The 27,135-nt window shown below is 43.5% G+C and overlaps 1 protein-coding gene across 1 annotated transcript in view; it reads left to right on the plus strand.

Annotated features, from left to right (window-relative positions):
• The window catches only part of COL5A1 (collagen type V alpha 1 chain), a 385,801-nt gene that overhangs the window by 242,159 nt on the left and 116,507 nt on the right, over positions 1-27,135 (plus strand). The window contains 8 exon segments of the mRNA XM_029613239.1: positions 9,311-9,355; positions 10,310-10,363; positions 11,286-11,393; positions 16,275-16,328; positions 18,134-18,187; positions 26,652-26,678; positions 26,680-26,697; positions 27,038-27,091. Of these exon segments, the coding sequence (XP_029469099.1) occupies positions 9,311-9,355; positions 10,310-10,363; positions 11,286-11,393; positions 16,275-16,328; positions 18,134-18,187; positions 26,652-26,678; positions 26,680-26,697; positions 27,038-27,091 (414 nt within the window).

Below are 27,135 nucleotides of genomic sequence, written 5' to 3' on the forward strand. Positions count from 1 at the left end.
ATTAGCTCCTTTCTTTATCATGGCAGTGAGAGGAGCTGTCAAGGTAGAGTAGTCCTTGATAAAAGAACGATAATAATTAGTGAAGCCGAGAAAGCGACGTAGGGCCTTGATACCAGAAGGTTGAGGCCAGTCTTGTATGCTTCTCATTTTCTGGGGATCCATCTGAAATCCTTTACTCGACACAATGTACCCAAGGATTGGAACAGACTCTTGGTGAAAGGCACACTTCTCAAGCTTGGCATACAAATGGTTATCCCGGAGTCGTAAAACAGTAACGACATCTGCTTGGTGGGTTTGCATATCACGGGAAAAAATGAGGATGTCATCAAGATAAACGACCACACATTGATACAGAAGGTCCCATAGAATGTCGTTCATCATAGTTTGAAATACGGCCGGGGCATTACAGAGGCCAAAAGATATTACCAAATATTTGAAGTGGCCATCACGAGTATTAAAGGCCGTTTTCCAGTCTTCTCCATGGCGGATCCGAGCAAGATTGTAGGCGCCCTTTAGATCCAGTTTTGTGAAAATCTTTACCCCCCTGAAGCCGATCAAATAATTCTGAAATTAACGGTAAGGGATACTGGTCCTTGATGGTGATCTCATTCAGTCCTCTGTAGTTAATGCAAGGATGAAGGATTCCATCCTTCTTGTCAACGAAAAAGAATCTGGCTCCTGCCAGACATTTGGAGGGTCTGATAAATCCCTTTTGCAAGTTCTCCTGGATGTAAGCTGACATAACCTCCGTTTCAACTAGGGAGAGTAGATATACTGTTCCCCTAGGAGGTTCAGAATTAGGCTTTAAATTGATTGCACAGTCATAGGATCAGTGTGGTGGAAGTACGTCAGCAGCCTGCTTAGAAAATACGTCTTGAAAGGAAGCGTACTATGGTGGTAGACCAGGAGGAGCGGATGTAGTGGCCATACATGGCAGTGGTGTTATTTTTTTTAAACATCTGTTATGGCAGTCAGGGCCCCATTGAGAAAGCTCCATAGTAGACCAATCAAATTGAGGAGAGTGTTCTTGTAGCCAGGGTATGCCTAGCACAACAGGGTGGATGGCTTTTTCAAGAACCAGGAAGGTGATGGTTTCAGTATGTAAGGATCCCGTGTGGAGGCAGACAGGCTGAGTGGTGGTTGTAACCTCTCCAGGCAAGGGTTTGCCATGAATGGATGAGAGAAGGAGTGGAGTGGGTACTGGCTCAGTTGGCAGTCGTAAATGTTCAACTAACCTCTTGAGAATGAAGTTCCCACCAGCACCTGAATTTATCAGGGCTCGGGTGGTGAATTCGAGAGACCCAGAGATGATGGAAACAGGAAGAGTCAGTGGAGGAGAAGGAGCAGTTAGACCTAGGAAGAGTCCTCCAGCGGATCCTAAGTCTGCATGTTTCCTGGACAGATAGGGCAGGTTTGAACTCCATGGCCAGGCTTCCCGCAATACATGCACAAGCCCATTTTCTTACGAAAGCACCTATCTTTTGCTGTTAGATGGCTACAGCCTAATTGCATAGGTTCATCTTCTTCTTCTGGGCTAGGTATATTCTGGACTGGAGTAGGCGGTAAGTTCCGGGAACCGATGCCACTGGATACCTGTTTCTTCGGAGGTTTTACCTCAGTTGAGCATTCATGTATACGGTGGTCATTTCGCCCAGCCAGGTCCATCAATGAGCTTAGAGTGTCTGGTAACTCCCAGGCAGCAAGTTCATCCTTAATGCGGGAATTAAGTCCTTGTAGTAAAATAGCTCTTAGGCAACCTGAGTCCCATAGGAGTTCAGAAGACAGAGTCTTAAATTCAATTATGTAGTCCGGGAGTGGTCTGGTTCCCTGTTGTAGATCCAGGAGCACTGAACCAGCAATAGGCTGGCAAGAGGGGTCATCAAAAACTGACTTAAAGAGAGCCGGAAACCCAGGCAAGTCATTTAATATAGGGTCATTGCGCTCCCAAAGGGGTGATGCCCATGCCAGGGCTTTCCCATCCAACAGGGATAAAATGTATGTAGTCTTGGTAGCAGCTGTAGGAAAATAAGCTGGTTGTAAAGAAAAATGCATACAGCATTGATTGAGGAAGCCTCTACACAACAGGGAGTCTCCAGTGAAACGTGTGGGGGCTGGCAGAGGAACTGTAGTATGCCAGTCATGCTGGAATTTGAAGAGTCCATCAGTCTGGAATTCAGCTGGTTTAAGGCTGTAGTTAAAGTGTCGAAAGACCTCTGTTGCTCGGTGATCCATTGGGCCAGGCCAGGAATGGCCTGTAAGGCTGAGAGCTGAGCCAGGTCCATGGAGTTAGCAATCTGTTATTTTCGGTGTGTCTTGAACTTAATTGTGGGCCCTTGGGTTGAGGCGAGCAAAGACTCCGCCCACAGGGAGGAGCCCTGTGGGCCCTTACCTTGACAGGCTAGGTCTCAGCAGAGATACAACAGAGAACAACTTTATTATACAGCAACAATTCTTGTAGAGCAAGCAGATGAGGCTGGAATCAGCCGATCAGTCCCGTAGAACTCCGCAGCGCGGAGAGTCCCGGTGAATAACTTATCTAGGCTGGTTTGTGCTGGCTGTCCTGGTAGTGGTCCGCAGTGTGGAAGCCGCTGGTAGAATGCATAAGTCACAATGGATCCGGTAGTGGTCCGCAAGCGGGGTAACCTGAGAATCCGTGCCACAAAGGTACTGTACTCACACCGAGAAGGCAGAGGTAGCAAAGCCCCGAGGATGACTGGAGCAGGATCAGCAGGAGAAGATGAGAATGATGCAGGAACTCACTGAAATGAGAAGAAAGAGAGATGGCTCTCCGAGGAGCGGATAGCCCTGAGTGTGGCAAGGCCCCCAAGGAGCAGGTACCTAGGTCACCCAGTTGTCAGTGAGGAAGTCCCAAGGTAGCGGAACTAGCAGGACGAGATTCCTTGCTAACTCGTAGCTCAGATGGTCAGCTGGGTTTAAGTATCGTGAGCGGGTGATGTCATGCGGTGTGGATGCTGTTCCGACCGTCGCTGCCCGACGTCTCCACTACGCCCACCTTACCTCTTTGGCGACTCCCTCTTTGCCTGTTGGAAGTTTGGCTGCCACGGCGTCATTGTGCTGTTCTCCTCCGGCGTCCCCGGACCAGCTAGACGCCGCATTCTGCCATGTTTCCCAGCAGCCTAAAGGCTCGCGCGCGACGTGGCCCCAACTCAAGTACCAGCAGTGGCACGAACCTCAGGGGCATCCCCCTGAGGTGACGTCATCTCCACCGGATATTTAAGGTCTCTGATATCGCTAACTAATCGAGTTAGCAAAAGGTTACCTTGCTACTCTGCCTCCTCGGACTTACCAGGTGTACCCGCTCCTCGGGGGCCTCACTTTCTCTTTGCTTTTCAGATCGCAGTCTGGAACCGGTACTCGCTGCTCGAGGGCCCAAGTACTCGGACTTGCTACTGAATACTACTTCTGCCAGGAAGTCATCGCTGCTTACTACACCAGTGAGTTACCATGTCTCTCTCAGAGCGTTCCCTGGAACCAGGTACTCGCTCCTCGAGGGCCTACTTCTTTCCAGCTCCTGGGCTGCTGCTAAGAGACTATTGTGTGAGTGTTACCATCAAGGATCTGCTCCTGAACTCTGCATACCCTGCCTACTCACTATATTCAGTTTCTCTACAGCTCAGTTATCCAGGATCGCTGTTCCAGTATCTGAGGGACTACAGCCCAGCCGGGCGTTCCAGCTCACTACTGCCACCTCTGGTGGTTCCATATACTGTCTAATAAAAGAACTAGTGTGTGTCTTTCTCCATACTCTGAGCCTGACCGGTGGTCTCTCTCGGGATCTTCCCCCGGGGGCGTGGTCATCTGCCATCGGCCCAAGGATCCACCCACAACTACCTCGTACAGTAACAGATTGCTTACTCCATGGATCCGGCACAACTTAATGCCTTACAGGCCCTACCGGGCCTGGCCCAGCGCATTGTGGAGCAGAAAGATGTCTTGGAGAAACTTACTTCAGCGTTTCATCAGCTACACACACAGAAGATTCAAGGCACAGCTTCCAACCAAGAAGGTCAGTTACAGGAAGTAACTTTAAAAACTGCTGTACCACTGGTGGCTCCAATCTGCTTTTCCAGTGACACTGTCTCACCCAACACTTTGAAAGTGTTGGGTGAGACAGTGTTTGTCCGGGTATTGAAGAATATTGGCTGTTCCAAGTAATATACATTGAGAAGTTTCCCCTGATGAAGATTTGTTTTCTACAATCGAAACATGAGTCATGTCGGGAGCACTTTAATCTAGATTTCATGTTGAACTGGCTAAGTATTCCTCTTTCCAACATTTGTGGTTAACAGTTTTTAATATGTGGTGAGAAGCATAATGAGTTTTGATTTATACGGATATACCTTTTTTAGGGTGATTTGGATTAAATTTATTGGATAAGAAAATTATATATTTAAATAAAGTTAAAAACTGGGATGAGCAAACGACAATAAATGATTGAACTTACATTCTGCTTTGTAAGCTGATTGAAGCTTGCGGCCCATTGCGAGGCGAGAAGCTGCAGATTGAAACTCCAAAGCAAAAATTTTATGATATTGTCATTTGCCATTAATTGGGGTAGTTAAAAGGATGGCAGGTGCGTGTGTACCTAAGTAACCAGGGATGAAAGATGGCTGCTGGGAGCACCCACACCGTCCCGGGTACGCCATGAGGGCTGGCGTGTGGATGCGAAGGCCGCCATTTTGCCCAGACTTGGAGCTGTGTAGAGAAAGGAGGTGAGCAGCAAAGGTCGCAGCCGCCTGCGACCGACGGGCACAACAACAATCTGCTTGTGATTTAACTACTCTGAATAATTTTGTATCATCCGCAAAATTGATAACCTCACTCATTGTATTCCTTTCCAGCTCATCTATAAATACATTGAAAAGCACCGGTTCATGTACAGATCCCTGAGGCACTCAACTGTTTACCCTTTTCCACTGAGAGAATTGACCATTTAATCCTACTCTGTTTCCTGTCTTTTAACCAGTTTGTAATCCACGAAAGGACATCGCCTCCTGTCCCATGACTTTTTAGTTTTCTTAGAAGCCTCTCATGAGGGACTTTGTCAAATGCCTTCTGTAAATCCAAATACACTACATCTACTGGTTCACCTTTATCCACATGTTTATTAACCCCTTGAAAAACATGAAGCAGATTTGAAAGGCAAGACTTCCCTTAGGTAAATCCATGTTGACTGTGTTCCATTAAACCATGTCTTCCTATATGCCCTATGATTTTGATCTTTAGAATAGTTTCCACTATTTTTCCCGGCACTGAAGTCGGGCTTATTGGTCTATAGTTTCCCAGATCACCCCAGGAGCCCTTTTTAAATATTGGGGTTACATTGGCCACCTTCCAGTCTTCAGGTACAATGGATGATTTTAATGATAGGTTACAAATTTTAACTAATAGATCAGAAATTTCATTTTTGAGTACCTTCAGTACCCTAGGATGCATATCACCTGGTCCAGGTGATTTGCTACTCTTTAATTTGTCAATCTGGCCTACCTCATCTTCCAGGTTCACAGTGATTTGGTTCAGTTCGTCTGACTCATCACCCTTGAAAACCATCTCCGGAACTGGTATCTCCCCAACATCCTCACTAGTAAACATGGAAGCAAAGAATTCATTTAGTCTTTCTGCAATGGCCTTATTTTCCCTAAGAGCCCCTTTAACCCCTCGGTCATCTAACGGTCCAACCGACTCCCTCACCATTTAGTCTTATTCTTTGTTTCCTGTCTTCTAATCAGTTACTAATCCACAATAGGACATTGCCTCCTATCTCATGACTTTTTAACTTCCTGAGGAGTCTCTTATGAAGGATTTTGTCAAATATCTTCTGAAAATCCAAAAACACTATATCAACTGGCTCGCCTTTATCCACAAGTTTATTTATACCTTGAAAAAATCTAATAGGTTGCAGAAACAAAACTTCCCTTTGCTAAATCCATGTTGGCCCTTCCTCATTAAGCCTTTTTTATCCATATGTTTTTAAGAATAGCTTCTACATTTTGCCCAGCACCACTGTCAGGCTCATTGGTTTATAGTTTCCCAGATCCCCCCTGGAAACCTTTTTATAACTTGATATTACATTGGCCACCCTCCAGTCTTCAGGTATTCTGACTCTTTTTTTATTATAGGTTACAGTTTACTAGTATTAAGTTTGCAGTTTCATATTTGAGTTCTTTCAGAACTCCGAGGATAAAAAAGGATTAAAAACATTGGTTCCCAAAAGTTTATTTTGTAGCAATTTAAATGCTTTTGTTCAAAACAATAATCACAGAGTTCAACTTTATTGAACCAAAAAGATAGTCAATGGTCGAGCAGTATTGTTACACAAGCTGAATCAAAAATATACAATACCTTTTGCTAGCAAAGCTGCCTTTATTTGGATCACAGTTAGAATATACAGAAGAGATGTAGATCTAATTTGACCAGAATTTCATATAAGTACCGCATTAGGGACAACAAAAGTGAAAAAAAACCAACCCACCACATTTTCTGTGCCTAAAGTTTAAAGTGAAAGTAACTAATGTAATAAACCCTGTATGTACTTCTCGTATTTACATTTGTACCTGATTGAGAAGGTATGGATTACCTGCTGTGTGTCATTGGCCTGATTTTCACAGAGAGACCCCAATGTACCTGCAGGCCTGCAATCCCATGTACTCCCAGAGTCTACTGCAACTGATGAGATTCCCCATACAAACATTTCTAATTAACTCTGTATACTTTAATAGGTTGCAGTATTCACCTTTTATTGTACCAACATACAAAACAAAATGATTTTCTATTACCCAAGCTTTTTAAGACCACAGTGGTCTCACTCTGGGATATAATGTGTATATGGTGTACGGTACGTGCATGTTTATTTGAAATATCGCGGATTCAGGCATTATGGTGCATTTAGCACATCAGCTTTAAGGCTGACTGCCTAGAAGGAGCTTGTCTCCATTAGCGCAGACTTATAGTAGGATATGCACTTTGAAGGATCTGCTTATAAAATTGTCATTAGCCAAACTGAATTATGCTGCATAGCTGAGAGAAGTGGGAATGCAATGAAAGTGCTCTCAGTTCTTATGTATTTGTTTTTCCTGTAGAATCAGATCTATTAAAGTCTGTGAAATAGGTTGTGACTGGCTGGGTTAGGTTGCACAGAGATGTCTGGAGTTTTGTGCAATGCAAAATAAACTGTTTCTATTGTGGTTAGCTGTCTTGGTGACAGGGGATAGGATCAGTATGTACAGCATAATTTGAATCTGACCCTCTCAGTTTAATTTGCAGGAACAATCTATTCAAGTAAGACACAATATTATGATTTTCCAATCTGACATTTATTTTTAAGCAATTGGAAGATTTTGACTTATTACCTACCCCTAGAGGGGTTTGTAAATGGATGAGGAAAAGTGTGGACAGTACATTGGGGAAACCCTTGAAAAGCAGGAATACATGTGAGAAAGATGAAGTGAGTCTGATCTCACTAAGTATTAAGTATCTGAGACTTCACGAGGGTACAGTTTGAAGCTCCACGTATGCACAGAGCTTTCTCTGTCCCTTTTGCAAACCCCTCCTGGATTTTAAGCATTAATTGATGCAAACTATCTATACATTTGCAGGTACAGTTTGCAGATCATTTCTGTTTTTGAGTTACCAACAGTTCCATAGAAACATAGAATATGTGGGCAGATAAAGACCGTAAGGCCTGTCTCTTGTGCCTTTTCCCTATCCTCTGCAATACTGCAAAATCCACTTAAATTCCAGCTTTAGCATCTGCAAACTGATTGCTAGAAATTAAATTAAATTTTAATATAATTTCCGTAGCGCCAACAGGAATCAAATATCAATTTCCTCAAATAAAAAAGCAAAGACATGAAGGATTTATCTCCCAGTAGGTTGAAGCTGCTGTGGAAATATAGATAGGGCTGTGGGAGTTAAGAAGTCAGACTGGCTAATTTTAAAAAGAATGCATGTGTACCCATAAACATGCGAGCAGAGATACACTGCAATTTTATATTGTGCGCACATATATGTGTGTATCATTTAAAATACCCCTGCCACGTGTGATCTTAAGAGGTGGCTTGAGTAAACATCCCATGCATATTGCCACCAGAGCTTTAGGGGCTTTTACACACATGCTCACACAGGGGAAAACCAGTTTTTTCATGTCCTTACAAAGGAGAGAGGGGGGGACACAGAGAGAGAGAGAGAAAGCACCTCTGTTAGAGAGACAATCTGACACTCTATATATCTTCACTGTAAGAGGGGCACTTTCAACTCAGGGTGGGTTTGTAGAGGTGAGGTGTTACATTGGTGCACTACAGACTTTTGCATCCTGCCCATGGGGACGGGAATGAAGGACTTGAACAGGTAATGTAAATCGGTTATTTACTCTCTCAGATAATAGAAGGACTAGGGGGCACTCCATGAAGTTAGCAAGTAGTTCATTTAAAACAAATCGGAGAAAATTATTTTTCACTCAATGAATAATTAAGCTGTGGAATTCATTGCCAGAGGATGTGGTTACAGCAGATAGTGTAACTGGGTTTAAAATAGGTTTGGATAAGGTTCTTATGATTCAAACTCACTCAGCCTCCTTTCCTCCCCCTGAGTATATATGGTAGTTCAGCAGTCTTGAAGACCCCTCTGGTTCTTCATCCTGAAGGCCACCCACTTGTCCCTGAATCCTCATGCTGTGCTGAAATCTCTAAAACTTGCGATCTAACTTGCTCCTCATCAGGACTAGCAGTAACGTTACGTGGATAACTGATGTATGCTATGATCAGCTTTTCTAAAATTTGGAGTTATGCGCGTAACTCTTGGCCCCGTCCCTTTCCCACCCCCTTGTTCTTGACGCACGCACACATATGCATGCGTGTACTTTGCGGCTTCTTAAAATTCATGTTGCTCACTTGTGGTCCACATACGCGTGTATGGGGAGGTTTTTGCACGAGCAACGCTTTTAAAATCTACCTGAGAATTAGCAGACTTTTGCTCTGATGTAAACATTGCCTGCGATATGTCAATAAAAATACCCCAAGGATCTTCAATGCAAAAAACATTGGTGCAGAACTAGTGCAGTTTTGACACCAAAGCAAAACCTTGCTAAATGCCCCATTAAGGACAAATCCCCCCACCTGAATAAATGGGTTAAAATAAATAACGCATTTATCGGGAATATAACATATACAGAACTGGGCAACCTGCCTGGAATTCATGGTAAGCAGCAAAGTGGTCAACCATATGTAAAAGATGGCGTTTTGTGGAGCTCTCTGCAAAGCTTGAAGTCTCTGCTGGTTTTCTTGTTTTCTAGGGAGCCGATGGTGTTCGTGGTTTGAAGGGCACCAAGGGTGAAAAGGTGAGTTACTTGAAAGCTGCACTTGTTAGGCAGACATCACAGAGATAAAGGTTTCGGAGAGTAGCACTTTGCATTGATCAGTTGATGCACCTTGCTGATGTGTGTATATGTAAACATTGACAGAAGTAATTGCTAACAAGGATAACCTTGATGGGCTCCTTTTCAAGAGAGTTTCTGCCATTCCGTGGCTGTGGCAAATCTTGAAAAGATCTCAGCACTGATAGCATGTAACACTGGTAATAATAATTTATAATGATGGATTATACCCTTTGTGATCTAGTTTCTTCTTGCATACAATATTTTTGTTGCTGATTATCTAATTAATATACACACATACATACATATAGATATATTTATCTATTTTTAAATTGAGTTAGTGCTGGAGAGCAAGGCTTGCTTTATTGATTTAAATCACTGCTCCATCTTATCCAATGAAATGTTTATTACATCACAGGTTTTAACAGGTAACTTTGATATATACCACAGCCAAAAACAGGGTAGCTGCCATAATATGTGGATGGATAGACAGAATGACAGACAGAAACCAGCAATGGATGAGAGATGATACATTTTGTAGATGACAATTAACAGAGAAAAAAGGATACAGTTCCTCTTTGACCCCATAACCACAGCTTGTGCAAACACCATCAGTCTTACTATAACAAGATTTCTACTCATGATCAACTCCATATAATAACGTCAAAGATGAAATACTATTAATAGTTCCGCTCAAGTGTGGAAGTAGCTTGTGTTCCCATGGCAACAGACTATCTTTCCTTGATTAGGCTTTGAGACGTCTTGATGTGTTGAAGTCCTGCCAGCGGTTGCTAATACAATACACACTGCCATCAGTAGGGTCTGATGTCCCGCGGCCTAATGAGACCACGCTGTTTGTTGAGATTGAATTTTGATTGATTTATTGACGCCATCTTGTGTTTCTGTTCCTGTTCTTAGGGTGAAGATGGCTTCCCAGGTTTTAAAGGTGATATGGGCCTTAAAGGAGACAGAGTAAGCTTTTCATAATTTCTCCCCTCCCCCCTGGGCTACTTAATTCTATATGCACTTAACTGCAGGTATGTTCAAAATTGATGAGTATGAAGTTAATGAAATGTACATATTTAAGTTTGAACAGTGCTGGTGAATCACAAGGATCCTTTTTTCAGGATTTGATTAACGGTTGCATATTTTGTGGGTGGGAAATTCATCTGAGAGTTAATGGAGGATGGAAACAACTGACCCACTGATTCTAACTGCTGGTCAGAGTAGTTTTATAAGAACTGTTAACTTCTGGAATTTTTATAAAGGGCCATTCTCCTACTTCTTCATTGTTTACTGATCACCTACACTGATTTCAGGAGACCGCAGTCATTTCAGTAGTGCTAAATCCTAAAATGTGGTTTGTGACATCACTATGAGGAAATGGAAATGGGGATAGGGCATAGTTTAGTGTAAGCTGTTCAGGGCAAGGATTCATTGTATCTGTTGGTAATTTGTTGCAAGACATCCTAAAAAAATTAGTTAAGTGTTCTTTTGTCTGATTGCCTGAGACAGTAAATGTTTTGCATTTACTGTCTCAAGCAAGTGTACAGTAATTCTGTACACTTTGAAAAGTTCAGTGTTAAAACTTAAGAAATGAGCAGGAGAAAAAACACAAACTATGCAGTTTGCAAAATTCTCTCTGACCAGGACATCTCCATTCTGTAGATATCTTTCTGACTGGCAGCTTTGAATTGCAGCTGCATCCTGATTGATTTCTAATTCAAACTGCAGCTGGAAGCATATAATGTGAAGACCCTTGTCTTTTAGCAACATGTGTGCAGAATATTTCATGTGTTTGTATTTAAATAGCACAGTGGCTTCATTACATTTGCATTACAGGTTGCAAAAAATAAAGTAGGAAGCATCTCACTGTCTTATTTTGAATCATCAGGGTGAGGTTGGCCCTGCTGGTCCGAGAGGTGAAGATGGCCCAGAAGGTCCGAAAGGTCGCGGTGGGCCTTCTGGTGATGCTGGCCCACTTGGTCCATCTGGAGAAAAGGTAAGATACTCCAGCTAAATGTGAAAAACTGAACCTGGATTGGAAGTGGTGTGAAAGAGGTTTATCTGGCCCTAGTTGTCTGTACCATCTTGCCTCTGACATCCACAAGTCCAGACTCTGTAGCATTTCAGAGACATGCAGCCACCTCCAGGCTGCACGGTTTCATTGCTATAACACTACACAATTAGGGAGAGGGAACAATATCTTGACTGTTGAATCACAGTTAGAGCAGCAAAGTGATAGATGAAGTGCAGATTCCTGCTCTGAATGTCCTATAATCTGCAAGCTGGTATGTTTGTCTAAATCTGAGTATCTTCCAGCAACTCCCGTGGTATAAGGTCACAAAAAACCATGAAAGTGTTTACATTGTGCAACATATTCTGCCATCTCTCACATCTTTTTGTAAAACGGACTCTGGATGTTGGCTAATAGAATCATCTGTTAGTCAGTAAATAAGTTTCAGAATGACATAGATCATAGGATACTCTACTACTACTACTTAACATTTCTATAGTGCTACTCGATGTACGCAGCACTGCACAAATAACACAGAAGAGACAATCCCTACTTAATTGACCTTACAATCTAATCAAGATGAACATTCAGGTCAAGTGACTTGGGAAGTTTCATGTAGTAAGCCAATGGTTAAAATTAGTTAATGAGGAGGAAAGCAGACTATCAGGTTTAAGATTTAAAAATTTTTTAGATGGGATTTCAACAAGGCGAGAGAGGAGCATGCCGTACCAGCTCAGGAAGTCTAATCCAAGCACATGGTGCAGCCAGGTAGAAAGCACGGAATTGTGAATTGGTGATAGAGGAGAAGGCAGTAAGGAAGTGCTGCTGTCTCCCTGCTACTGTTTTCACCTTCCCTTGCAGCCTATTATTTGCCTGTGGGAATGTCTGACTAATGAGATGGATGTAGGGGAGGGCAGGCAGGAAGCCTGTGGTGGCTCCTCTGAGACTGCTCCCACCTCTCCCTGCAGCCTATTTGGTTTAGCTTTGGAATTTCAGACCAATGGGGTGCAAGGGAGGGCAATCAGAAAGCCTGTGTCACCTCTGAGACTGCTTCTGCCTTCCTCTGCAGTCTATTTATCTGTGGAATATCTGTCCAATGGACTGCAGAGGGACAAGAGCAGCAGTAGTGTAGGACAGACAGGCTTCTTGAGGTGCAGTGATGATGGGGCAAATGGCCGATAGAGGGACTAGGAAAGGGAAAGAAGGAGAGAAGAGATATAAGGAGGGTGAAAGAAGAGTTGGGAGATAGAGTGAGGAGGAGAGGTAATGCAGGCTGGGACATGGGACGACACTGTAAAAGGAGATACTAGTTGGGAGAGTATGGGGGAGGAACTGAAAGAAGGAATTATGGCTGGGAGAGGAGAAAGTGAGCAACTGGGAGGGGAAGAGAGACTAGGAGAAGAGCTGTGGAAGAGGGAGAGGAGTAGGCATGGGCTGGGAGAATAGCAGAGAGGGGACATGAGTTGTAAGAAGGGGAAAGTAGCTGAGAGAAGAGAAAATGGGATACAAGCTGGGAGAGAGGACATGGCTTGTGATAAGAAAAGGAGCAGAGGTGAGTGGTTAGGTGAAGGGAGCTTAAGAGGAAGAGAGAGGAGATGAGGACTGGGGAAGGAACTATGTGGGCAGAGAGCAGGGAGAGCTGATAGGTGTTTTGAGAAGAGAGGATCATGGTGGAGGGAAGAGGCATGAAGGAGTGAGAAGACTGATGGAAGTGGCAGTCTGGGGTGAGACTAGGAGGAGTTGAGAGTTGATAATGAGCTGTGGAGAGACAGCCACTGGATAGAAAGAGATATACACATGAGGAAGACTAGAATATATTAACTTTAAAAGGAATGAGGAGGAAGAGAGCAAACTAAGAGAAAGCCAAGAGCAAACAGAGGCAGAGGATAGATTCCAACTACAGACACAAAGGTTGGAAAATTGTTTATTAAAAATTTGGTGAAGATTTCTGTGCTAGCTGGGTAGGGTCAATGGTAGAGGGCAGGTGATATTTGCCCTTTTCTTCCAGCCCTGCAGTCACCAGGATAAATAAGGTATTTTACTAAAAAGATAGAAGGGTGTGGAGGTTGTGGTGGTATGCAATATCATAGGCTCAAAATCCCTCTCTTAAACATTGGCAGCCAGCTCCAGTATTGAGAGGGGCTGTGGTCAGGGTTTGAATTGAGGGGAAATGGAAGTGAACATCATTCCTCTTATTCCTAAAAGTAAATAAAGCATTCCCCTGTTATATCCTACAGGAGACAGCACTTTTCTCTGGGGTCTCCCAGATTTGGGCAGGGAGAACCACACGCAGCTGCGGCCCTAGAGCTGGGGGAGATACTGACCACTGAGCTGCTAGGGCTCGGGACATGCAGGTGGTGGAGTGCTTTATGTGGCATTTGCAGGCTTGGGACTGGCTCTGGCCTGGAATCTGGGAGTGCCAGGAGGAATGCTGCAGGAGATGGGGAGGCAGGAGTAGTTCCAGAAAACGGAAAAGTGCTTGGCCTTAGGGAAGTGATCCAAGCCTGTTGAGGAGGGGGAATCACACATTGAAAGGTGAGCTGAGCCTGCCAAGAAATGTTAATGAGGGGTGGGAATCAGTGAAGGGATGGCTGAACCAAACCTGCAGAGCAAACTAGCTGGCTAAGAAGGGGTGAGGAGGAACCTGCTGGGGAGTAGAAAGATGGGAAGAGGAACTGGGAAGGGAACAGAGAAGGAGAGATCAATGGGAAATGGGAAAGCAGAGCAGGCTAAGGAGATGTAGGAAGTGGAGATGGGAGAGGGGTAATAAACCCCCCTCCCCCAGATATAAAATTCAAAGTATGCCCATGCAGTAGGGGTGTGCATTCGTTCCCTATGAATTGGTAATCCACAACGTATAGGGCCATATTCGTTGTATTCGTGGGGAAGCGAAACGTATCGCGATTCCCCATGAATACAACGAATCTTCGCCGAATTATTCAGCCATCTAAAGGAGCCAATTTAAACATCCCCCCACCCTCCTGACCCCCCCAAGACCTACCAAAACTCCCTGGTGGTCCAGTGGGGGGTCCAGGAGCCATCTCCTGCACTCACACCCTCGGCTGCCGGTATTCAAAATGGCACCAATAGCCTTTGACCTACTATGTCACAGGGGCTACTGGTGCCAATGGTCAGCCCCTGTCACATGGCCATTGGCGCCATCTTGTGCTCCTACCATGTGACAGGGGCTGACCAATGGCACCGGTAGCCCCTGTGACATAGTAAGGGCAAAGGCTATCGGTGCCATTTTGATTACTGGCAGCTGACGGCCTGAGTGCAGGAGATCGCTCCTGGACCACCGCTGGACCACCAGGGACTTTTGGAAAGTCTTGGGGGACCCTCCTGACCCCCACAAGACTTGCCAAAAGTCCAGCGGGGGTCCGGGAGCGACCTCCTGCACTCGGGCCCTGTGACATAGTGAGGGCAAAGGCTATCAGCGCCATTTTGAATACTGGCAGCCGATAGCCTTTGCCCTCACTATGTTGGCCATCCATTGCTCCTACCATGTGACAGGGGCTGACCAATGGCACCGGTGGCCCCTGTGACATAGTAGGTCAAAGGCTATCTGCGCCATTTTGAATACCGGCAGCCGAGGGTGTGAGTACAGGAGCTGGCTCCCGGCCCCTCCCGCTGGACCACCAGGGAGTTTTGGGAAGTCTTGGGGGGGTCAGGAGGGTGGGGGTTGTAGTTAATTTAATTTTAGCCGGGAAATGAATAAGAATTAACGTATAAATGTATCGGGGGCCCCCCTTGCTGAATGTAACGTATTTGTCCCCTACGAATACGAATCCCAAATGCAATGTATGGCATCCCTCTGCATATCCCTACCATGCAGGAGCTAGAGAATTAAGAGTACAAAGAGAGTAAGGAGGGGAGGAAGAAAAGATGGGGAGAGGAGATTAGCAGAAGGAGAGGAATGGGGGATTGAGAGAGAGTACTAGTGACAGGTAATGGTGGAAGAAAAGACTATAGTATGGATGGGCTGGGGAAGAATGGAGCAGGAGGGAGGAGACTGGTATGAATGAGTTGGGGGTTAGTATAAGAATGACTGGTAGGACTTTGAGTCTTCCCTAGCTTCCGTCTTGCCCTCAGAAGTCTTCCCCATGTCAATGTTGCCTGCTTCTCTCTGGATATTTAAATATGGGTTGGTCAGTCACACCCACTGTGTTCTGTTTTTTATTTTTATTTTTTTGCATGGAGCACTGTAATTTGTGTTTAGTTCAATACCCCCATTTATTTTCAAAAGTTGGTGCCTATGACTAGGTTTGGAAGTCATACATTTAAGTGTAGAATGAAAAGGATGCTGAAGTGTGGCATACTAGGAGGAAGTTAGGGCGATAGTACATTCCAAATCACATCAAATGTTCACTGTTGTGTACTGTGCTATTTGTACCGCTGACTGTGCATGTAAAACTGGCCCCCAAAACCTAGACCAAAACCTCTCCTCGAGTTACTAGAGCCTTATAAAGAGTCCCTCTCCAGCCCAAAACATGGAAATGCCTGCCTGGGCACTTCTCAGCTTGCAAAGTGAAAATATCACAGGTGTGATAAATTTAATGCACGTTGTGGTAAATACCTATGCAAAATGCTAAAAATAGCACGGGTTGCAATAACTAAAAAATTACCCTAACCATTCCCCTTTTTTATCGCTGGTGCTGGCCATGCAAAATTTATAGCAAACTGATGAATCTAGGCCTTAGATAGCTGAATATGTTTGAATATTGGGCCCTTTCTTTGTGAACATGCCTAGTCATTCACTTGTGCCTCATAAGCTGCAGTACAGAATTGATCTATTTCGACAGTGTGTTTTACAGTTTTCATAACCAGTAGAAAGGAATTGTAATCATGATTTGTGTTTTACTCCAGGGAAAACTCGGTGTTCCTGGGTTACCCGGCTATCCAGGAAGACAAGGCCCAAAGGTAATTTATTGTGCTATTCTTTATGGAATATTTTTCCATATGATGGTGATCTCTTAAAGTCCTCCTATAGACATCAACCAGCAAGCAGGATGCACGGAGAAATGTGAACCAAGGCAGAATTTGCCAGTGCTGATTTAAGCCAGCCAGGGTTCCTCATCCCTCCCAGTGTCCTCTCCCCAAACCTTTGGACCATTATGCAGGTTACCGCAGTGCAGACAAAAAGTGGAGGCCAGCCTGTCATAGTACTGCTGTCTGTCAATATCCCTCCTCTGCAGAAGCATGGTCTCAGAGAGCTGCTCACACTAAAAGTTATTTACTATTTTAACAAATCTGGGTTACATTCTCGACCATATGACTCTGGATCCTTTAAACTGAATAACCCTAGTTTTTAATAAAGTTCCATTTAACTGCTGCAGTGTGTTATCAATAAATATATGCACAGTGTTTGGGTAATGAAATGTTACATTGGGATCTGTCCCCAGGGGATTGTCGGAGGTTTTGTGGGAGAACATGTGTGAAATGAAGCCACTCATGCCTCTTATAAGAGATAAATGTCAAAGCCACAAGTAAGATAAAGGACATATCCCTTAGGCATGGTGATAAATATTCTCATTTCTTGAAGTATATTAAATATTAAAAATGTATGAGAATAGCTAAATGTCTTTTTTTTTTTCTTTTTTTTTTTGTTTATGGAGAGTTAAATGGGAATTGTTTAGTACATCAAACAGAAAGGAGGGAAACAAAACCTAGCACTTATATGACCTTTTTACTGGGCCATTCCTCCAGCCAGGGAGCCTTAGTGTGTCCAGTATGAAAGGGCATAATGCTGATCAAGCAGATTCTCTTACTCTTTTTTTGAGCAGGAAAAGATTTGCAAGGATTTTTGGCATAACTGCAGTGAGAACCTCTTTCCCTGTGCAAGCTATAAGCCTGGTCTTGAAAAGCATTTACATGCTTAAAACTGGGTTTTACATGTGCAAATGCACTATACCCGTGTAAGTGGGCTTTTGAAAATTGGTACAATATATGCCATTGAATTATCCATAGGTTTTACCCACGTTAAGTGCGCTTAATGCGGGTAAATGGCTTTTGAAAATTGCTGCGTTAGTTTATTACATTTTCATGCATAACTCCTTTGAAAATTAACCTGTGAGAGTCTATGGCAGTTACCAAAGGACAGAGCCAGCCCTCGTTGAGGCACTACTGGAAGACCACTGGTTGGTTCAGTGGAAGAGATCTCAAAGAGATTCAGCAAAATCAGAGTACTTTGGAACTGTTTGAATTTTGACTCGTAAGATGAAATATGCTAAGCATTTCTCTCAAGGACATAAAATGGGAACAACCCATAAGCATGTCTGGGGATGGGAATATTCACCGCTTTTCAAAATAATTCTGAAAAATGAACTCAGAACATTCCCAAAGTGCAAATCTTCTGATACTTGAGATAATTGCAATCCCCAGTTATTCATCAAAGGGCAAACAATTTGCTTAAATACAAAGTTTCAAAATAAAGATAAAAATCTGAATCACATTTATACAGGGTTGAAACTGACTTTGATTGTTAGACTACATCTGAATCAAATATTTACAGATCAGATTCTAGATTTCACCTGCCAGAGGTTTGCGGAGCCCTATTTGATGTTAGTGCTAGTAATGATATTTGTGTCTTCCTGCCAGGCAGGAATGTGTACCGAGCATTTTCCCCGACATTGAGATAACTTCAACAAAACGCTTAAATTCCTCATGCCACTTACATCTGGCTCATAAAGCTGTTACTCAGAACTTTTATTTCCTCTTTTTTTCAGGGTTCCAATGGATTTCCTGGATTCCCAGGAGCCAATGGTGAAAAAGGAACAAGGGTACTGTTTTACATTTTGAACTGCTGTCTTTTTACGTTTACATGTTTCATTATTTCATGAGGAAGGTTAAGGTGGGAAGGCTCCAGGTCTTTGCTGCTATTAAGAATGCTCCCATGTCTCAAAATGGGGCTATACAGGTTCCATGTTTCCCAGGCCTTCAGTTCTGTAAATTCAAAAGTTACCTCAAACTAATGTATTAGGTTCGTTAATTAATGGTATCTCATCTAAATTCCAGTAGATACCACTCCATTCCCACTTTTCTGTTCATTCATGGTGCTGCTTTCAGCTCCTCATCTTCTCCAAGAATTATTCTGCTCCTTCCCATTGAATGAGCTTCTCTTTTCTGCATGTGGCAATTGAAAAGGATTTGTGGATGAAATGGCTGTCAGCCCAAGAGTCCATGTGACCCTGGACCCTGTAGCTTCATAGTGATGATCGGATCTCACTTGGAACACAAAGGCCTTTGCATCCTGGGCAGGCATTAGAATATTGGCTACCCAAACTCTTCAGGCTACAAGAACGGTAGTATCAGCTTATGCACCCCGGCTAGGGTTGCCAACTAGCTCCTGATTTTCAGGATAGGTTGATCCAGTCTTGGTTTTACCCCATTGCATGCTGGGACTTATTCTGCTTTCCCTATTGCTTTCCTTAAGAAAAGCAAGACTCTATGTACCTGCATGCAGTGGAGTAAAACCAGGCCTGGATCAACCTGTCCTGAAAATCTGGAGCCAGTTGGCAATCCTAACCCCAGCCACATAAGGACAGTTTACAAAGGGTTTAGGTTCCTAAATCAGCCCATTTTGAACACTGACTAGAGCTGAGCACCTAGATTTAGGTGTCTAAAAAGTGGATGGCTACAGAGCTGGGGACAGGGCATGAAAAAAGTTTGATACCTGTCATTCATTTTCAGTTCTAGACTTTTAATTTAGGCCCCTAATTTTAGATGTATTTTCAGCTGAACTTAGGTGCCTAAGGGAAGAGCTGAGATATTTTTGAAAATTGACAGAGTGCATAGGGGATTTTTTTATTTTGATGGCAGCATGTTAGATAATCTCACCCACAAGGCACATCTCAGAACATCCTGGGGACTGGTTTAGTGCAGCATTTAAGATGCAAGCTTTGCTGCCTAAGTGTTACGATAATGAACAAAGATGTTGTTATGGAGTTTCCATAGTACAAATGAGCTGACACAAGGTGCTGCAGCGCGACACAGAAATCTTTGCAGTGGTGTAGGTAACTTTTCAAGTTCTTTGCTCGTCCGCTGCATATTGGGAGGGTAAGTTTTTGTTCCGATGTGCAATTCGTTTAAAACAAATGCATATCCCTAGTTGTTATTACTGAGTCACAGTGGGGGAATCAGAGGCACGAAGAAAGTGGTTTGTCCCATTTCACACACCTAGCCATGGGAGGGAGGGGGGGGGGGGGGATTTTAACTTTTTCTGAAATGCTCCAGCCTCAGACCCCAGGACCTCGGCTACTGGACCATGCCACCTACCAAAAGAAGAGACGATGAAATGCCATCCACAGCAATGCAGAATTTTCTCTCAGGAATTTTTTGATATCAGCCTAGTCAGGGTATGTGATATCACCAGAAACCTGGATGGAGCCGCAGCCCCACAGCTCTGTTGCAGATCCATTTACATCTATGATTCTATTACAAACTCTTACATTAGAATCCAGCTTTCAATTGGATGAGTGATTTGGTGGAGAGCATTATCTGAAGTTGCATGAGGCCTGTAAAAACAAACCCTGGTGCCAGACAACAGTGATTGGAAACAAAATGTTTTGGATTGAAGCCCGATTGTACACACAAGAAGAGCCAAGAAACACAAATGCACAACTGATCCATCAGTGCTACTAGAAAGAAGCACATTACTGACCATGAAATATTATTTGCTTGACATTCAACTAAGACCTTCCGACCATCGTTATAGAGCCGGGTAAAATCAGGGCAGTTAGAAACTCACTTAATGCACTCCTCAGGCTTTACTGGAGAGAAGATTTTAGCGAGTAGCAAGAAGGGTAAAGGTTAGAACTGCTGTGGCTCCTGATAGTAGCATTTTAACCAGGGTCAGAGAATCTGAGTAATGGATCATCAGGCCTGCTGTCAGTTACAGAAGGTAACTTTCCGTTTTACTGCCTTTATTGCTACGATATCACAGAGGCTGGTGACACCTTACAGATGAACTGATTTATTAAAGCAGAAGCTTTCGAGGGCGAGGGTCCACTTTGTCATAACTGTCGCCATCTGATGAAGGAGACTCTTGTTATCGAAAGTTCATTGCTCATTAAATCGGTTGGTTTAGAAAAATGCTTTCAGCCTCTGTGACGTTTTTCTTACTACAGACTAGAACAGCTACCTCCCTGGAAATTTTATTGCAAACAATCTCTTGAAAGTATGAATGACGGCATTTGTGCTCAGAACCTGGCTTTTTCCAGTGCTTGGTCCTGTGGTAATATTATTGCGGGCTTGCCCTATGATAAGATATGATGTCTTATAAGTTTGGTGCCTAAATTCTTTGAAAATCCGCCCCCATGTATTTACGCTCCCATTTATTCTATTTTTAGCACCGCAGTTACTTCGCGATTCATAAATATCAAGCCATCTTTTAACCTGCGATGTCACTGCATTGTCTGATGATATCATCTGCTAATTTGATCACCTCATGCTTTACGCCTTTTTCCAGATCATTTATAAATATATTAAACAGCACCAGTTCCCCCTGGAGCACTTCATCATTTACCTTTCTCCACTGAAAGAAATAACCATTCAGTATTATACGCTCTGCTTCCTGTTTGAGACATTGTCTCCTTTCCCATGACGTTTTAAATTTCCTGATGAGTTTCTCATGACAGACTGTCAAAAACCTTCTGAAAATCCAGATGTACTATATGAACCGACTCACCCTTGGCAACGTTTGTTGACCTCTTCCACTTAGCACATATTATTGTGTAAGCGGAATATAAACATTTTTAAATAAATAAATAAAGTACAAAGAAGGACACTGGCAGTAAATTTAACATCATATAGTATACCCTAAAGAGTGAGGTTCATTCCTATCATGGTCTGTGCAAAACAAACCCATTTGGTGACACTGCCCCCAAGGATTCCTAGAGAAATTCAAATCTGAATCAGTACTCCCAAAACACAAAAGCATTCGGGCGAATATGAAACAGTGGGTGCCAGGGATGTGTATTCGTTTTGAACGTATGCTCAATCTGCAACAGATAGGTCCCTATTCGTTGCATTCATGGGTTCACGAAACGCATGGCAAACCCCCACGAATGTAATGTATCATTACTAAATTTACCCCCACCCTCCTGACCCCCCCAAGACTTGCCAAAAGTCCCTGGTGGTCCAGTGGGGGTCTGAGAGCAATCTCCTGCACTTGGGCCATCGGCTGTCAGTATTCAAAATGGCGCCGATAGCCTTTGACCTTACTATGTCACAGGGGCTACAGGTGCCATTGGTCGGCCCCTGTCACATGGTAGGTACCTGTCACATGGTAGGCACAATGGACAGCCCACGATGGTGCCAACCTTCCATTGCTCCTACCATGTGACAGGGGCCGATCAATGGCACCGATAGCCCCTGTGACATAGTAAGGGCAAAGGGCCATTGGCGCCATTTTGATTACTAGCAGCCGACAGCCCCTTGCCCTTACTATGTCACAGGGGCTACTGGTGCCATTGGTTGGCTCCTATGACATAGTAAGGGCAAAGGGCTGTCAGCGCCATTTTGATTACTGGCAGCCGACGGCCCTTTGCCCTTACTATGTCACAGGGGTTACCGGTGCCATTGGTTGGTCCCTATGACATAGTAAGGGCAAAGGGCCATCGGTGCCATTTTGATTACTGGCAGCCGACGGCCCAAGTGCAGGAGATCACTCCTGGACCCCCACTGGACCACCAGGAACCTTTGGCAAGTCTTGGGGGGGGGGGGTCAGGAGGGTGGGGGTTGTAGTTAATTAAATTTAAAGGGTTGGGATGGGTTTTTTTTTTGTTTTTCCAACTTTAATGGAAAACGAATACCGAATGTAACTAATGGACGAATCGGGTTTCCCCTTGTGAAAATGGATGCAACGGATTTGAGTCCCGGCGCAACGAATACCGAATAGCAATGTTTCTTTTCTTTCTGCACATTCCTAGTGGGTGCATTGATAATTCATGCAGAATTTGTTGCCAGTCAATTGTGGGCCATCAGGAATAGGGAATGTAATCCTAGCTTCATTATTCCTGGCCATACTGCACTTTGATGCTTGCATTTCTCATGGTAATCAAAGTCATGTACAGAAAATTAGATCTTTGGCTTATTCATGAAAGTTTATTCTCAAATCTGTGTCATATTTGCTTGCACTAGATTAATAGTTAAAACAATCCTTTTACGCTCTCAGCCACTGCCCCAGGAAAATGGTCTCATGATTCTCTGACTGTACTCTCTTTATGTGACATCATAAGACAATGCAATGACATCACAAGAGACAAGATGCCTTGATATTCATGAACCATGTAATAAACGAGGTGCTAATTAACTGAGAGTGTAAATACATGGTGGTTGATTTTCAAAGGATTTAGGCGCCTAACTTAGAGAGTTAGTGTCCAAATCAGCCCCTTTGAAAAATGACTAGGGCTGAGCACTTAAATGTAGGAACTCAAAAAGTGGGCAGCTATGGGAGTGGAGTTAAGGCATAGAAAACATGTTAGGTGTTTAGCCAAAATAGTCTGCATTCAAATCTAGGAGACTTGATTGCAACCCTAGTACAACTCTAGTGGAATTGTCAGTCACATTCTTAGGCACCTAAATGAAGCATTGAGCATTTTTTGAAAATGGACTCCACAGCTACCCAGGGTACAAATGTGTAGTAAATCAGTGTGAAGTAAGGGCATAAAATAGTTGATCTGAGCAGCTTAGAAAACCTGGAAACCATATAAAAGGCACATGCTATCCAAAACCCATTTTGTTTCCAATAGGACTATGACTACCAGAATGCATTGGGGTACAAAATTCTACAACTCAGACTGAGTTATCTGCCCCGGGTTATCTGATGTCCTTACTTGGAGATATTCTTGCAGAATACAAGTTAACAAGATTCAAACTGTGCAAAGAGAAGCTTTCTTAACTGCTGTTCTGTGAGAGATGTAGATTGTTTGACAGAAATTTATGACGTGGAAAGATTTTTCTTGCCAAAATGTCCTTTTCCGTTCCTTGCATTAAAAGGATTAACCAAGACAGAATATGACTCTGAAACTGTGGTGACTCTGAAGGGAATGGATCCCAGCTTTGTCCAGTGCCATTGTAGTTGATGGGGTTTCAGGAGTACTTGGAAAGATGCAGACATCTAGGGGAGATAGCTGGGAGCAAGGATTGAGCAGCTGTGCCCTTCAGATGTGAATGAGGCAGAAATCCTTTCCTGTCTGATAAGTTAGTCGGAGATAATGTTGGCATTCAGGCCAGGTTGGTTGTGGTGGCAGCATGACACCTTTGTCAAACTACTGATTTCATCCAGAAGCACTGGGCCATTTCTCCTCTTTTGGGATTTCTGCAGTGGCTCTTCAGAAGTCGTTAGATTTGGTGCCGTGTTGTCTTTCCATTTCTTCAGTATATTTCTTTAGTTTAACACAAAAGCTGACTGTAACATATATAGAACTAGACATGAAGCAAAACTAAGAAACAGTGCAGATCTGCCTGCCTTATGTTTCATATGCATTTACGTGCTGCGTGTTTATGGTGGCATGTGTATATATTTTCATTCCTGTGTGTATGCATGTATCATGTCTGCGTTGGTGTATTTACTGTTGACTATAGGGTAGATTTTCAAAAAGTGCTCAGTTCCTAATTTTTGGAAGATTTTTTGCCAAATGTAAGGACCTAACAGTTAGATTTTAAAAGCCCTACATGCGCCAAAGCCGGGAGATACATGTGTGTCTCAGGCCGGCATGCACCTCACGGATTTTAAAAGGCACGCGTGAATCTCCCAGGACGCATACAAATCATGAAGTCAAAAAAGGGGTGTAGCTTGGGTGGAGTCTGGGTGGGGTATGGGTGGGACACGGGTCCCTGACCATGTAACTTTACTTCTGCTATGGATGTTGTGTAAGTTTTAAAATAAAAAATCAGGGCTAGTCAGCGGGGTTTGAAGGGTCGGGGCTAATAGGTTAAAAGGGAGGCTATCTAGCTAGAGGGGGTTAGGAAGTCGGGAGTCTTTACCTGGGTGAACTGGGAATGGACTGGGGAAACTGGTAATTGCACATGTACACTCATACAGCCGATTTTATATCATACACACATATGTTATTAAATGGCCGTGTCCAGTCGCGCGAGCCGCCATACGCACATACACGTACGCCTGCGCGGTTCTTTAAAAGTTACTGTCCCCGGCTTTTCTTCCACTCTGTGACTATGAGAAAATACCTAGATGAATCAGGCCCTATCTTAGGTCCCTGATGCTAAAAACCAGTGCTAAGTACCTAACTTTTTTTTTTTCTCTGCAGCCACACACGTTTTAGGCATCTACATGGAGATCCCTAGCGAAATTAGGATCCTAAATTTAGATGCTCAGCCCTAGTCAGTTTTCAAAGTGTCTGGTTTATGCTCCAAATTTCCTAAATTAGGCTTCTAAACCCTTTGAAAATGGATTCCTGCAGCTTTATGCATGGACCTGATTTTCAAAGCAATTTACATGCAAAATACCTGGTTTTATGTGTGTAAACAGTTTATTATAAAATAGTCTGGGTCTTAGTGGGAGTCAAAGTGCATTTGTAACCAAGTCACGTGCATAGAGGCATGGTTGGAACTTACATATATGTTGTTTGATTTTAAAAAGTACACGCATAAGTTTGGCCACATAGTTTACACTCTCTGAAGAGGAGGTACAATTTTACATGCGTTTACCTGTACGAGTTCTTGGGCACTTATTATATTCAGATTTTCAAATTGAATTTATTTGTATGAGCTTGTTTTAAAATTTAGGGTAAAGTCTGGGTATAAAGGTTATGCGCAGACTTTACCCCCACCCATGCACAGTTATAAAATTGCCCCTCCCTAGGTTATACATATATATATTTTATACCCTTCAGCCTTAGGAGCAGTACCCAGGAATTCTTGGACAGGCTTTCCAAATATAAATGTTTATAGTTTTTCCCACAGTGTTCAGAGCCAACATCACATCATCCTAGGAAAGAAAAAGGTTCATTTCTCAGAAGCTGAAAGCTGTGGCAGGCATTAAATGTGATGACTTGCTGCTTTCCAGGCAGTGCGTGCTATCTGGGGCCTCATTATATGTTTGTGTATACATAAGATGCATGTCTTGTGAGCTAACTTGATATTCAGCTGGATGTAAAGTAAACAGTTACAGTGCTGCACCTTCTAAAGTGGTAGATCCCATAGGCATAAACTCCCCTGGGCCCCAAAGTAACTTAATAGTAATAAACCATCAGAACTGTGGAAATGCAATTGCAGATAATTACAGTTTTCATTAACTTTATCCTGCCTTTGATCTAAGAGTGCTCGTTACAGTTGTTTTTCACCAGGGCAGTTGCTCCCCCTGTAGAAAGCTAGGACAGTGCATGCATAATGCATTGCTGGTGCCCTAGCTGCAGTGGGAGTCCATAGTTTTCAACAAAAGTTTATTTGAATTCCTACCTTCTCTTTTGCCTCCCTTTCATATTTTGCTGAGGTTCCTGCCGCTGGTGCCTGGTTAAATCCCAGAGGTCAGAGCAAACCTAAGTTACCTGCATTTGATTTTACCTAGTTTTCTGCCTCAGCTCTAGCAGAAGCCAGGGATGACACTGATTGACTGTTCTGCAAGGGGGCTGAGTTGAAACTGGAGCTAACAGCACAGGCCTTTCCTTCCTATGAGCCTGCACGGTTATCCCAGCACACCTTCTACTTTGGGCTGTTTCCTTTTTTGGCTCTTCACCCCTGGAGCTCCCAGTACCTTGCAGTTTTCCAGTCTCTTCCCTCTGCTTCATCTTCACGCCCCATGAAAATACACATTTCCTCAGGGAGCCATTTCCCCACTTCCTCTGAAACTCCTACCATCTACGGTGTTCTGCTGTTATGCCACTCTCGCATCAACCCCATCTCCTCGCTCTCAGCCTCATATTTATGAGATGGGACATGCTGGCAGCAGTGCTCAGCTGGTGCAGAATAGATGCGCCCAGCCTTAGCAGGGAGCCCCAGTCAAGGTAAATGATCAACTTCAGCCTAACCTATATCAGAAAACTGGGTGGGAACGTCTGTCTAACCGCAGTCTGAAATCTTGAGCATGAGTCTTCCTCTTCAGGACCCTCAACAAAACACAATGAAAGACTGCAGCATCATATACTGCTCTAGCTTTTCCCTGGTATCATCTCTCTGATTCAGCCTGTATAGTCAGTTCCAGAAAGACCCCTCTCCTTTCTGGGTTGCTAACAGTTGGGTATGTAACATTGCTAACAGTACCATATTTCTGTTTGATTCTAGGGCACACCTGGTAAACCAGGTCCAAGGGGGGCAACGAGGTCCAACGGTAAGAGCTTACTCTCAGAATATATTGCTCTGTTTTTAACTTTGAATATAGTATAACATTTTTGTAATTGCATTTCTTTATAATATACATCACTGCTGTCAGTTCTTGGTCTACCAAGAAACAACATTACATTGAAAATGATCACCATGATGCAGTGTTATAATGGCTAGTTTTAGTGAAAACCGTCACCATGGTATAGCAGAAAATGGTGACCATGCTGTAGAAGGATCATAACAATGAGAACTGTCTTTATTCTACTTCCATATATGACACAATGATGCTTTGTAACAGGAAACAGCGGTATATGAAACAATTAGTCATTGTTTGCTATTTCTTTAAGGGTCCACGTGGGGAAAGAGGTCCTCGGGGTGCCTCTGGCAAGCCTGGTCCCAAGGTAGGTTACAGTGAACCCTTCTCTTACTTGGTTCCAGAGGTGGA

This window comes from Rhinatrema bivittatum, chromosome 8, assembly GCF_901001135.1.
Source record: "Rhinatrema bivittatum chromosome 8, aRhiBiv1.1, whole genome shotgun sequence".
NCBI lineage: Eukaryota > Metazoa > Chordata > Amphibia > Gymnophiona > Rhinatrematidae > Rhinatrema > Rhinatrema bivittatum.